The sequence below is a fragment of the Eleginops maclovinus genome, chromosome 7 (genome assembly GCF_036324505.1).
Source record: "Eleginops maclovinus isolate JMC-PN-2008 ecotype Puerto Natales chromosome 7, JC_Emac_rtc_rv5, whole genome shotgun sequence".
NCBI classification, from domain to species: Eukaryota; Metazoa; Chordata; class Actinopteri; order Perciformes; family Eleginopidae; genus Eleginops; species Eleginops maclovinus.
The window spans coordinates 12,007,967-12,022,593 of NC_086355.1; the positions used below are offsets into that span (position 1 = coordinate 12,007,967).

The following is a 14,627-nucleotide window of genomic DNA, read 5'->3' on the forward strand; positions in this document are numbered from 1 at the left end:
TGAAAAAAGCTAAATGAACCCTACCTACATAGGTCTTTAGTCGAAGTATCTCTAAGCATTATTATCAAAGCTGCATGTATAAGTACCAACAGGAAAGAAATGAGCGTGAGAAAGAGTGCTGTTGACCCAGCTGTATTAATTTACTGTACATTGAAGGACATTCTGAGCGAGGCTCCAGTGAAGTAAAGAACAGGGAGGCAACAAAAACATAATTCCTTATTAAGAAAAGCATTAATCGGACCACTGTCTCCTGAAGACCTTGAACTATTCTAAGGATTCTTTACAAAGCACTTTGACAGGAAATACTGATAAAGGCAGGTAGCTGTTAAAAATAAACATACATGTGAATTGCCTCCCTCTACAGTAGACATACAACAAACATAGACACACATAGATACAGTATCAGTTACAGACATCTACCATACAAATCTGAACTCACTGTCTCTATTTTTACAGACTGATCTAAATCATGAACATTTACTTATTCTATTAAAGTTTTATTTGCTCTGGGTAAGCTGAACCCTCTGAACTTCATCCTGGCAAATATGTGTATTTCTCTATATGTGGTGTGTTTCTTCTAGGGACAAACAATTCTTAATTGTTTTCCACAATAATGCTTATTTTGTTCTTGTGGCTATGCTTATTGCAATGGAGAAGTTAGTATACACCTTCCCGACATACTTTAAAACTTGGGAACTTGGCAAGAGATGATTAGGATTTGTTTGGCTCAGGAGACACCGTGTTGGCTCTAAGGGGAAAACAGCATGTTGTTTCTCTCCTAATTTTCTAATCTTCCAAGGAACGTTTTTATTTCTCCTGTAACCGTCATGTGTGGTCTGAGTGGTGCACACAAATGTACAGGTTCATTTATATAAATGAACAGTGGGTGGCTTTTTGTCGAAAGCATGTTTACATTTATGCACATGATTGCAGTTTTGAAGCAGAGCAGATGTCTGTAGTGGCAGTCCAGATAGCTGAAGGTAGTTCACAGCACAAAAAAGATGGTCAACACTGGGGAGCCCTACTGTAAACTACATAAAGAGACAAATGAACAGAGCTACCTGGAGCTTATGACCTGGTTTGTCGTTTTAAGTCATACACACCGTGGTCATTGGAGTGAGTTATTATCTTAAACTTGCTGGAGTTACAAATTATTATTGTGTTTTTATTTAAAATGGGATAGGTGGAAATGAACAATCACCAGCAGCCACCTAGCTATTTATCTTTTGGTCTCTATGGCGCATTCCGTTTTGCATGTTGAGAAGCTTTCTACAACTTGGATTTATGACAAATCTGTAAGACCATACACTGTGGTCAATTCATGCTGTACTTCTCTTTTGTTTCTTTTCACAGTATGTTTGGAAGTAAAGGATGTGTAGTTCTTTATCTCTCATCATGATATCGTGTTGTTGGTCTGCCCTGTTTCAACAATACAAATAAAGCTGCGTTGTAGTGGACTAGGATAAACCTGTTCACCTCTCCCTATATGGCCCTATAGCTCTAATGATACAGGAGGAATGAACTGTCCTATCAATACATTAACAGTCCTGCTTACTTCAAGTTAACTGCTTTTTCTTTCATCTGTAATAAGCCAGTGTGAACGAAAATTAGACCACAGCACCAAAACTACAAATAAATGCAGCAACACATACTGTAGCAACCAAGTTTTGCCTTGCAGTATCAATGGAGACAAATATTTTGTTAGGTCATTGTGACTGTGGGTGGAGAAAACAGGATACTGAAGCACATTCCCTTTGTCCTTTTCAAAAACAGCCATCATCTATTTGGAGCTTGTAAACTCTTAAGTTTAATTCATTATGCATAGCACAATAATGTGTAATTCCCTTTATGGGAGACATTCCTTTGTGTGTCTGTCCAGAGCAGTCTATTGTCTGGGTTTTACATTTCCACTTCAACGTGGAGAAAGGTCATACAATGACTCTGTTACATCCTTATTTTCAAGGCTTTATTGGTCATATGCACAGCATATACAACGTAGATGAAAATCTTATGTCGCGTGCTCCTCCAACAACTCAACATACATGGTGCAAATAAGATAAATAAAATAGTGCAAAAAGAGAGAAGAATATTTACAATAACAACAATAAAGATTTGAGGATGTGAAATATATACATATGTGGAATACATTGTGTGACGGAGCGGCTCTGTCACTGACCGGCTCTGTCACATGCTGCAGCGCATACACACACACATACACATACACGTTCACATTCACACACATTCCCTGTTCCCTTCCGTTCTTGCATGCTTGGTTGACAAACCTCACTATGATAACTGTTTTCCCCTCTGTGTTAGTAGCGCGACCATGGGTGCACACTTGGCCGTTCTCGTTGCATTTAAGCATACATTTACACAAACCTGATTTTAGACGGACATTTCTTCAAGTGTGGGAGGCATATGCACCACCGTCTCCTCTTCCGGCAAGAGTGGCTGGCAAGACGGGGCGCACCATTTCTCCCGGTTAAGTAGTGAATTCTCGCGCGCTTGCGAGATGAAACTATTGGTGGTATGAGAAAGTTAAGCCCAGTGGGAGGGGCTATACAGTTAAAAGGGGCTGGTTTGGCCTGGGACGGGGTTCAGTCTGGGGAAGCTACAGAGCAGGTAGCACCTGTAAAGCCCAGTGAGAGTTGGTTTAAGCGTGATGATATGTCAGAGTTAATGAGGAACTCCATTTGTTGTGAATCCTTGTGTTACAGGGTAAACTATTTATGTTTCCAGTCTTTTTCCACTATTTTCATTTTTTGTTGTAAATAGTTGTTTTTCACTTTGGGAGACCGGCAAAATAAAATAACGTCACTACTTCTCCGACTATGCCTGTGTTTGTGGAGGTATGAAGTAGAACCCCGCTACATATGGTGTCAGAAGTGGGATGGCTAGTCGGGGAAAGACAAACCGCCTCCCAAAGCGGCGCACAGGATTGCGTTCCCAGCAGCGACCGCGGTATGAAGGAATAGCAACCGCCAATGCAGACCTGGCTTGGGAAACAGCTCTATCATCGGAGGACAACGAGGAGGAGGACGGGTTCTGGGTGCCTCCAGCAGCTCCTACGGCAGCAGCGACAGGTGGTCCAGGTGGAGAGCTACTGACATTGATGAGAGACTTTTTGGCAGGTCAGGAAAGAAGGGAGGAGGGTCTGTTGACAGAGCTCCGAGGTCTGAGGGCTTCTCTCCCGTTGACTGACCACCTGCCCCAACCTGCCACCCAGCCACCTCAAAATGTGGTCCAAGTGTCGCATACTCCCCACTTGCCAGTCACTGCTGAGACCTCAAGCACAGTGACGGCAAGTAGCCCAAGACTTTACCTACCAACACCGGCACCCAGGCGTATGCAGCAGTATACCCCATCACCGGCACCTTCTTTCCCGTTTCCCGACGCTAGCGGCAGACCAGAGCAGCCAAGACCAGAGTGGAGGCACTATGCTGAGCCAAAAATTCCGCCATACCAGATGGGTGAGGACATTGAAAACTATTTGTTGCGATTTGAGCGCATTGCCAAAACATGGAAATGGCCAGAGAGTGAGTGGGCATGCCGGCTAGTTCCCCTGCTGGCGGGGAAGGCATTGGAGGCCTACACCGCGATGGACGAGGATAGAGCCCACTCATATACGGACCTAAAAGCAGCGCTGCTGATCAAATTTGACATTTCCCCAGAGACATACCGGCAGCAGTTCCGGTCTGCTACGTTACCACAAGGCGAGAACCCCACCGAGACCTACCATCGCCTGAAGGGCCTCTACCGGCGCTGGATTCGGCCAGGGCAACACACCAAGGAGGAGATTGGTGAGGCCATCATCTTGGAGCAGTTACTCCGGCTACTTCCCTATGAGGTGAGGACCTGGGTGAAGGAGCATGAGCCAGCAGAGGGCCTGGCAGCTGCCAAGCTGGCTCTACAGTACCTCAATGCTCGCAGAGGAGGACCAGCTATACGCTCCACCAGTGCAGCACCCCGACCAACACTCCAGCCGCCCCAGCCCAGGCCAACAAGGAGAGAGTATGGCCAGGAGTTTCCAGGTAACACCAGTACTGCCCCAAACCAACGAGCAGCCGGTAAGGACTTGGTTTGTTATTATTGCCAGCAGCCGGGCCACAAAGCTGCTGTGTGTCCAGTCCGCGGAGCAAAGGTCACAGGCGCTTGCTATGCACCGCGGGCTGAGGTTGGGCCCACGGGGGAAATGGAAGCAAGAGTTCAGCGCTATAAGACTGTCATGGTTAATGGTCAGCAGGTTACGGCTATGTTGGACACTGGTAGCTTCATGTCGCTGGTTAAACACAGTCTAGTGCCAGTAGGCAGAGTGGATTACAGCAGACAGGCGGACATTTTGTGTGTTCATGGGGATAAGCATCCTTATCCCAAAGCGGACTTAACGGTGACCATTGATGAGCAGCCTTACCTGTTGACTGTTGGTGTGGTAAAGAACTTGCCAGTAGATGCTATCCTGGGATGGGACTTACCAGTACTTCTGGACTTACTGCACAAAGAAGAACTGCCAGCGGAAACTGACTCTGGGGGGAAGGTCAATGTGAATGTTTACTGTCCTGTGACCACTCGAGCCCAAGCGAAAGCTGGTGTCCAACCACTCCCAGACCTTGACAGTAGTCTGTGTGAGGGTGGCACTAAGGGGCCAAAAAAATCCCGTCGTCAACGCCGCTTTGAGAAGCAGCTAAGACCAACGGTACCGGAGAGCGCGGGTTTACTGTCCAATAAAATGTGGGAAGTACCTGAAAATATTTCTGTGTTGCAAAGGGGGGATGAAACGTTGAAACCTTTGTTTGTGAAAATGGGGAATCAGACAAACGGGAACTGTGTGGCAAGGGAGAGGTTGATTGTTGATAAAGATGTGTTGTATACAATTGAGGATGACCATAGACGCCTTGTAGTCCCTGCTAGCTGTAGAGCACTTGTCATGCACCTAGCACACACACTCCCATGGGCCGGACACCTAGGCCGCCACAAAACCTATATTCGCATCAGTTCACGTTTTTATTGGCCCTCCATGTACACCGACATTCAGAAATATTGCAGCACATGCCCCACATGTCAGAAAACCGCTACTGCTCGCAAGTCCGACCGGGCTTTTCTGCAGCCACTTCCTGTCATTTCTGTTCCATTCCGCAGGATCGCTATGGACATTGTGGGCCCTCTGGTGAAAAGCAGTGGTGGTCACCAGTACATCTTGGTGGTGTGTGATTATGCCACCCGTTTCCCAGAAGCCTTTCCCCTGCGCACCATCACCGCACCCGCTGTTCTGCGTGCTTTGGTACAGCTGTTCTCCAGAGTGGGGATTCCGGACGAGATCCTGACGGACCAAGGGACCAATTTCACCTCCAGGTTAATGCAGCTGTTCCATAAACAACTGGGCATCTCAGCAATCAAGACCACGCCATACCATCCACAGACTGACGGTCTTGTTGAAAGATTCAATCAGACGCTGAAGAGGATGCTCCAGAAGTTTGTGGAGGACACTGGCAAGGACTGGGACCGATGGCTACCATTCCTGCTCTTCGCCTACCGAGAGGTTCCCCAGGCCTCAACAGGGTTCTCCCCATTCGAGCTGCTATATGGATGGGAGGTACAGGGACCGTTGGACCTGCTCCGAAAGGGATGGGAGGCCCCTTCGACCACTCCAAGTGACAGGGGGGTGGTACAGTTTGTTCTTGAGATGAGGGAGCGGCTGGCAAAATACAAGGAGGAGGCAGAGGTCAATCTGCGTGAGGCCCAGAAAACCCAGAAGACCTGGTATGACCAACAGGCTCGGCACCGTGAGTTCCAGCCTGGCCAAAGAGTCCTGTTGCTTCTCCCTTCTTCCACCAGCAAGCTCTTGGCGAAGTGGCAGGGGCCGTATGTCATCACCCGCAAGATGGGCTTGGTCACCTACGAGGTCCATCACCCAGAGAAGAGGAAAACAAAACAGACCTACCATGTGAACTTACTAAAAGAGTGGAAGGAGCGTCCAATCCAGGCCCCAGCAAAGGTTCTGCTGGTGAAGGAGGTGGATGCAGAAGAGGAGGTGGAGACTGGGTTGGAAAGTCTAACCACAACTGCCATTCCTGTGCTGGCACATCTTGCACCGGAGCAAGCTACGCGGCTCCTGCGGATCTTTCAGGAAGTTCCATCACTTTTTGCTGCCAGTCCAGGGAAAACCACCATTGTTGAGCATGTCATTCGCCTGAAGGATGGACGACCAATCCGCCAACGTCCCTACCGGGTCCCACAACAGCTGGTGGAAAAACTGGAGAAAGAGGTGGCGGAGATGTTGAAGCTTGGGGTGATTGAGCATTCCAACTCAGAGTGGTGCAGTCCAGTGGTCATTGTCTTCAAAAAGGATGGGTCTCTCCGGATATGTATTGATTTCAGGAAGCTCAATGCCATCTCGGAGTTTGACGCCTACCCCATGCCAAGAATTGATGATTTGCTGGAGAAGATCGGAGCTGCCAAGTACATCACCACCCTCGATCTGTGTAAGGGATACTGGCAGGTGCCGCTGGAGGAGTCGTGCCGGCCATACACAGCGTTCAGAACACCAGCTGGACTTTTCCAGTTTACAGTGATGCCATTTGGACTGCATGGAGCCCCAGCCACCTTCCAGAGACTGATGAACAGAGTCCTCCAGGGTTGTGACAACTGCAGCGCAGCTTATCTGGATGATGTGGTGATCTTCAGCAACACATGGGCGGAGCATACCCAGCACCTATCACTGGTCCTGGGAAGGATTCAGAAGGCTGGGTTGACACTCAACCCTTCCAAGTGTGAGTGGGCACGGCAGGAGACACGGTACCTGGGATACCAACTCGGAAGAGGAGAGGTGCGGCCGCAAGTGGATAAGGTGGAAGCTATCCAAAACTGCCCTCGACCTCGCACCAAGAAGGAGGTAAGGTCCTTCCTGGGATTGGCTGGCTGGTACAGACGGTTTGTGCCCCAGTTTGCAACCATTGCAGCCCCACTAACAGCCCTGACCTGTAAGGAACAGAGGAACCCAGTAACCTGGTCAGACGACTGTGAAGCAGCCTTCTGCACCTTAAAAGCCTACCTGTGTTCTTCCCCTGTCCTAAAGAGTCCGGACTTCAACCAACCATTTCTGGTACAGGTGGACGCCTCCACAGTCGGCCTTGGAGCAGTCCTGGCCCAAGGGGACCCTGGAGAGGAACATCCAATCCTGTACCTAAGCCGCAAGCTGCAGCCACGCGAGACCAGGTATTCTACGGTGGAACAAGAGGGCCTGGCCATAAAGTGGGCACTGGAAAGCCTGCAGTACTACTTGCTTGGGCGGGAGTTTGATCTGGAAACTGACCACAGAGCTCTCACCTGGATCAACTCCATGAAGGACCACAACAGCCGCCTTACCCGATGGTACCTCTCACTACAGCCTTTCAAGTTCACCATCCGACACCGATCGGGCAAGACCAATGTTGTGGCAGATTACCTTTCCAGGTTGCCGCACATCGCCAACCTAGGGGAGGAGGGGGATAATGTGACGGAGCGGCTCTGTCACTGACCGGCTCTGTCACATGCTGCAGCGCATACACACACACATACACATACACGTTCACATTCACACACATTCCCTGTTCCCTTCCGTTCTTGCATGCTTGGTTGACAAACCTCACTATGATAACTGTTTTCCCCTCTGTGTTAGTAGCGCGACCATGGGTGCACACTTGGCCGTTCTCGTTGCATTTAAGCATACATTTACACAAACCTGATTTTAGACGGACATTTCTTCAAGTGTGGGAGGCATATGCACCACCGTCTCCTCTTCCGGCAAGAGTGGCTGGCAAGACGGGGCGCACCATTTCTCCCGGTTAAGTAGTGAATTCTCGCGCGCTTGCGAGATGAAACTATTGGTGGTATGAGAAAGTTAAGCCCAGTGGGAGGGGCTATACAGTTAAAAGGGGCTGGTTTGGCCTGGGACGGGGTTCAGTCTGGGGAAGCTACAGAGCAGGTAGCACCTGTAAAGCCCAGTGAGAGTTGGTTTAAGCGTGATGATATGTCAGAGTTAATGAGGAACTCCATTTGTTGTGAATCCTTGTGTTACAGGGTAAACTATTTATGTTTCCAGTCTTTTTCCACTATTTTCATTTTTTGTTGTAAATAGTTGTTTTTCACTTTGGGAGACCGGCAAAATAAAATAACGTCACTACTTCTCCGACTATGCCTGTGTTTGTGGAGGTATGAAGTAGAACCCCGCTACACATTGAAAGTATTTAAACACTTTACACCGTTGAATGAGGAGGTATGGGCAGATGCATATATTATGTATAGCAGATGTATATGGCAGATGTGTATAATATATATATATATGTGTACTATAAACAGATATGTATGGCGGATGTGTATAATATATATATATATATGTATGTGTGTACTATAAAAAGATGTGAGTAGACATTCACACAGCTCAGGAGTTCAGCAGTCTTATAGCCTGTGGTATAAAACTGTCTCTGAGTCTGGTAGTCTTGGTCCGGATGCTGCGGTACCGTCTGCCAGACGGCAGCAGACAGAACAGATTGTTGCTGGGGTGATTGGGGTCCTTTAATATCCTACCGGCCTTCTTCCTACACCGCTGGGTGTAGAGGTCCTCCATGGATGGCAGCTCCATCCTGGTGATGTGCTGAGCAGTTTTCACCACCCTCTGTAGAGTCTTACGGTTGAGGGCGGTGCAACTGCCATACCAGGCGGTGATGCAGCCAGTCAGGATACTCTCGATGGTGCACCTGTAGAAGTTGCAGAGTATCCTGGAGTCCATGTTGAACTTCCGCAGCCTGCGGAGGAAGAAGAGCCGCTGTCGAGCCGTCTTAGATATGACCCTGGTGTGATGTGTCCATGTCAGGTCCTCACTGATGTTTACCCCGAGGAACCTGAAGCTGCTGACTCTCTCCACAGGAGTCCCGTCGATGGTGATGGGTGTGTGTGCCTCTCTCTGCCTCTTCCTGTAGTCCACAATCAGCTCCTTTGTTTTGCTGACGTTGAGATGGAGGTTGTTGTCCTGGCACCAAGATGCCAGGGCTCTGACCTCCTCTCTGTACGCCGTCTCGTCGCCGTCTGTGATCAGGCCGATGACGGTCGTGTCGTCAGCAAACTTGATGATGGTGTTGGAGCTGTGTGTGGCCACGCAGTCGTGCGTGAACAGGGAGTAGAGGAGAAGGCTGAGCACACAACCCTGAGGGGCTCCGGTGTTGAGGGTCAAGGTGGAGGATGTGATGTTCCCCATCCGCACTGCCTGGGATCTGCCCGTTAGGAAGCTCATGATCCAGTCACAGAGGGCGCTGTTGAGCCCAAGGTCCCTGAGCTTAATGATGAGCTTGGAGGGCACAATGGTGTTGAATGCTGAACTGTAGTCAATGAACAGCATTCTCACATAAGTGTTCATCTGGTCCAGGTGGGAGAGGGCAGTGTGGAGGGTGAGGGAGATGGCATCATCCGTGGACCTGTTTGCTCTGTAGGCAAACTGCAGGGGGTCCAGTGAGTCAGGAAGGGAGGAGGTGATAAAAGTTTTGACTAACCGCTCAAAGCACTTCATGATGATGGAGGTGAGTGCAACTGGGCGGAAGTCATTGAGGCAGATGGGTTTTGTCTTTTTGGGGACAGGGACAATGATGGACTCTTTAAAACATGTGGGGACTACAGACTGGAGCAGTGACCTATTGAAAATGTCTGTGAACACATCTGCCAGCTGAACTGCACACACCTTGAGAGCACGGCCAGGGATGCCATCAGGTCCAGGAGCCCTGTGTGCGTTGATCCTTTTCAGAGATCTACACACATCTGCACTGGTTAAAACCAGTGAGCAGGGATCCTGGGCCTTCTGACCCTCCACAGCCAGGGGCCTCTCAAAGCGTGCATAAAATGTGTTCAGTTCATCTGGGAGAGATGCAGACACTTCCTCAACACCACTCGTTGTCCTTTTGTAGTGTGTTATTGTTTTTAGTCCAGACCACATATTTCTGGCGTTGGAGCCCTTGTAGTTCGACTCCACCTTGTCCCTGTATTGTCTTTTCGCACTGCTAATAGCTCTCTCCTTATTGGGAAGACATGACCTTCTCTATTTGTCACCTCCTGAAACTTAACATAAAGCCATTCCCCTAGAGAGGAGGCTTGGATACTCCATCTTTGAAGCATCTGGATATAAGTAACAAATGCTGTTTAAAGTGACTCTGTCACCATGGCTGGCAGGCTAAATTAAACCCATTACGTCATGTCTATATCAAACATTTGAAAGGAACTCCTCAGATCCTCTGGTAGTTAACCAAGAAATGCAGCTTTGTGCATTCCATAAAAGAGAGGAAGAGGGTCTTTTTGTTGTGGAGATAGGGGATCATTAAAGGACGACGTCTCTGTAGTAAAAGGAGGTCTTTGTGTGCAAGAGTGTCTCAATGTGGCCATTGTGAGAGAGTCTGCTGGGATCTCTGCTGTCAAATTATTCTGATTCTTTATTTGCTGATTGGTTGCCATTGTGGGCATAAAGTGGCCATTTTTGTTTGTTTTTTTAAGAAGGGAGAGGGGAGGGTATTGAAGCATTTGCTATGGTATGGCTGTGTAGGTGTAGCACGTAGGCAAACACAAAAGAGAGACGTCATCACCGGCTACATGGAGCCTTAGCATGTCTAGTCAAAGTTTCACTTATACATTGTAATGGACAGCACCCAATCCCCTTAACCAGTGATTCTTAAAGTCTGTAGCACTCTAAAATAATAATTGACTATAAGTTTTAAAATGAAGCTGTATCATTTAAAGTCTATACCTACAAATGGGGACCATGTTAGCTTTGGGCCCATACAAACTCTGATTTGATTGTGACACACAGCAATACGTTTGTTATTTTAGGTTAAAACACTTACTGAAAGTCAGCTTTGCAGTGGTAATTTTATGTGTCTAGATTTATAAGGACTTTGCCAGAGCTTGTGTGTTTCATTAGTAATCGCTCTCAGGCTCAATGAGAAAGTTCAATGGAACATTTAAATCAAGTTTCCAGTCCTGCATTTAAATTTGGATCACTTATTTGTTTCAGTAATAAATTGTTGTTTAAGGCGTGGTTTTCAACAGGTTTTGTGTGCTACATTTTTGTCAAGGCTTCCCATTGTTTTGCTTCTGCTTCTAATGAGTGAAAATTGCCGCCATGGCAAATCCGTAAAGCAAACTTGGATTTTGCATGTGATTTTGATTTGAAACACCACATGAAGACAACAATTCTCCAAGACGCCTTTCTGTCTTAATGTCTCCAGCGATCTCAGCTAGCTCGGGGTCTCGAGACCTCTGACCTGCGGGTTGGGAAACCCCGTTTGTGTGACTGCTGTCCTTGATCATCTCATGTCCACGCTGACCCCCGGGTAGACATGTGTGTGTGATTGTCGTGTTGAGCACAGCACAGTCTGTGATGGTGGGTGGTTTTGTTGCTATGCAGAGCTCTAAAGCAATATTGTCCCCGTCACAGGCGGGTCCCAGCCCAACTGATGAATAGCATTTTTATGCACATCCATTATGTCTGGATGAGCGTCATGAGTCATTGAGGCCACATGCAAAACATCCTCTTTGCACACAAGACCACTACACACAGCATTGCAGACAAGACTAAAACAACCTTCCACACATAAACAACAAGCGTATTCACATACCGCAATGTACACAAACACAGCCGGTAACACCTACAGTAAACAACAGTTTATCCCACACTGTGTCCCATCTAATGCACTAAGATTACAGTAAGCTACAACATAGGACTTATCTGCACTGTATTCTTGTAAATTGAGTGGAAAGCAAATTGTTTTACGTTTGTGACGTCTATACCATGACTTCCTATAGCCCAGCGCTAACATTTATGTTGTCTGTTTTGTGTCCGACAGGGCGGGAAGAAGCACAGTGGCCCCTGTGGAGGAAGAGACTGCAGCGGAGGCTGTAAATGTTTCCCAGAGAAAGGTGCCAGGGTAAGTCCATACTGTAACTACTGTTCCCTCTCTATCTATCACTATCTTCCTTAACCTCTGTGTTATCCTGCTCTTCCTCTTCAAACTAGGTCATGATTACATGTGATGTTCTTAAAATGCATCTGCAAATTTCAATTTCAATACCTTGGTTGCCAAGAGTGCAAACCTTTCTCTAACTAGCTGTAACCAAGACTGTAGTCAACCAATCACTTTACATAATCTTATCCTTCGACCACCAGGGAGCATAGTTGAGTAGTATGCACATTAACTAAATCGGCAACACAACTTAAAGCCTAAATTAACATAAAATGTTATTTGCAACATAATCATTTCTATAAAAAATGATGTTACACTTAAATGATTACACCAAACAGCCTTTTCTTAATCGCATGATTTCTGAAAATAGGTCGAGCCGTCAAAGCTCTCACCAGGAAATGTGCCTGCCGTTTTCATTTCAAACAAAACTTTTGGGCTATTTGTTAGGCCAAACATATTCAAACATGGCTATTGTAATATGTTGACACTCAAAGCCTTTTGAGTAGTTAGTAGCCCAGCTGATATTTTTGTGAGCTGTTTTGAAATATTTATATCTTCTGTTGTAACCAGTGCCCTGTGGGTCCAGATGTTGGGAAATAAGAAATGAATTTATAGAGGAACTTGCATATTGTTGTGGTTTTATTCTAATAATGGTTGACAGAACAAAACATCTAAATTATATGCAAACATCTATCCTTCATATCATTTCCAAACAACAGCATCATGTGTAATCATGGCCTATAATAGGAAACAAAGCATCACAACAGTGCAACATAAATACACTGCCCGGTCAAAAAAAAGGTCACAAGCCTGTGGGGGGCAGTGCTATGATCTGGGGTTGCTGCAGTTGGTCCGGTCTAGGTTCAGCAACGTTATGTGCCCAAAGAATAAGGTCAGCTGACTGTCTGATTATACTGAATGACCAGGTTATTCCATCAATGGATTTTTTCACACCTGATGGCACGGGCATGTTCCAAGATGACAATGCCAGGATCCATCGGACTCAAATTGTGAAAGAGTGGTTCAGGGAGAATGAGACATAATTTTCACACATGGATTGGCCACCACAGAGTCCAGACCTGAACCCGATTGAGAATCTTTGGAATATGCTGGAGAGGACTTTGCGCAGTGGTCCGAATCTCTCGTCATCGATACAAGATCTTGGTGAAAAATGAATGCAAGACAGAAATAAATGTGACATTGCAGAAGCTTGTGGAAACGATGCCACAGCGAATGCATGCCGTAATCAAAGCTAAAGGTGGTCCAATGAATATTAGAGTGTGTGGCCATTTTTTGGGCCAGGCAGTGTATGTTATAATGTTGAATGTATGAGTCTTTCAGCCTTATGTAAGACTGTGCTGCTGAAAGTCATTAGTTAGAAATACTTATCACTCTTCCGTACAGTTTAAGCGATGAAATTCACACCATTAACCCCTTAAAGAGGGGGTCAGAGGGGAAGGTGTGTCTGAAGTGTGGCGGACCCATTAGGAAGAGAAATGAAAGAAGGAGAGGAAAGAGAGAGGGACAGGGGGTTTTTAACTCAAGAGACAGACATAGACTAAACATATTGAGATAACAAACTCAGAGGGAATAACCGGTGTTCTGCATGACTAACGGCTGCTCTATGCTTCAGACACGTGCTGCTCAGATCATCATATCACTTTCTGATCGTTGGACTGGGGGATGCACATCTATAACGTTTTGTAACTTTAGGATCAGACAGACAGCGCCTACTCTCTACAACATGTTGCCAGACGTGTTTAGGAGTGAAAAAACAAACATCGTTTCATCTGTGACGTAACATGCTTTGAATAAAGAAGTGCTTTCTGACTAATCTTCGTATTCACAGAGGCTTGAAGAGGAGCTGACATAAACACCTTAGCTACACTCTGCAGGCCCTTAGCACTGTGCTGTACAAGTTGACTGAGTATGGAAGAACATCTTCAAACAAGATCCAAGACAAAGAAAAACAAATCAGTCACATAGTTATGGTTCCAAGTTGAATCAGTTGCTTGTAGGTCTAGTTTTTTATTTATTTCCAACCTTTTTTTCAGGGATACATTTTATATTTTTACTTTATACCCTTCCAGATTTGGGGTCAATAAAATTTCCAGATGTGTAGTTCAAAATAAAGGATCAGTACGAAGATGGATGTGCAGAGCAAGGGCGCCAACATAGCCAATTTCTATAGGATATTTGTTGTTTAAAAGAGCAGTTGTACAGAATGTTGGGGAAATATTTTCCTGCGCCCATACCTTTTGACCTAGTTTCTCAGTTTGTACTGCCCTCACTGAGCACAGGTCTGCAACCTTGGGCTGCTGTACTCTCAGTGTTTTGTCTTCTTACTCCTGCTTGTTGGTGTCAGCTGATAGAGGTGTTATATACAGAATGTTGTTTATTTTTGAGAAATCTTCAGAATTGCTCGGGCAACCGCTGTGTCAACTTGTGGCTGCAGCAAATATATTTTCTGTCAATTCTCCGGTCGCTAACTTCATAAAAAACCTTCAGTGTTTGCCAGCAAGTTCCAGCTCTCCCCGTGTCTCTCTGAGTTTTGTCTCCATTGCTCCAGAAGTTTCCATCGCACAGAATATCTTTGTAAAATGAATGACAACAAAAAGGTATCTTCTGAACATCTTATACATTTGTAAAGCT

General features: G+C 46.4%; 1 protein-coding gene across 2 annotated transcripts in view; it reads left to right on the top strand.

Annotated features, from left to right (window-relative positions):
* col4a2 (collagen, type IV, alpha 2) overlaps positions 1–14,627 on the top strand; it is a 60,793-nt gene that overhangs the window by 12,634 nt on the left and 33,532 nt on the right. For both annotated transcript variants that reach the window (XM_063888044.1, XM_063888045.1), the window contains exon 4: positions 11,859–11,939. In XM_063888044.1, coding sequence (XP_063744114.1) covers positions 11,859–11,939 — 81 coding nt within the window. The remainder of the gene's footprint in view (positions 1–11,858; positions 11,940–14,627) is intronic.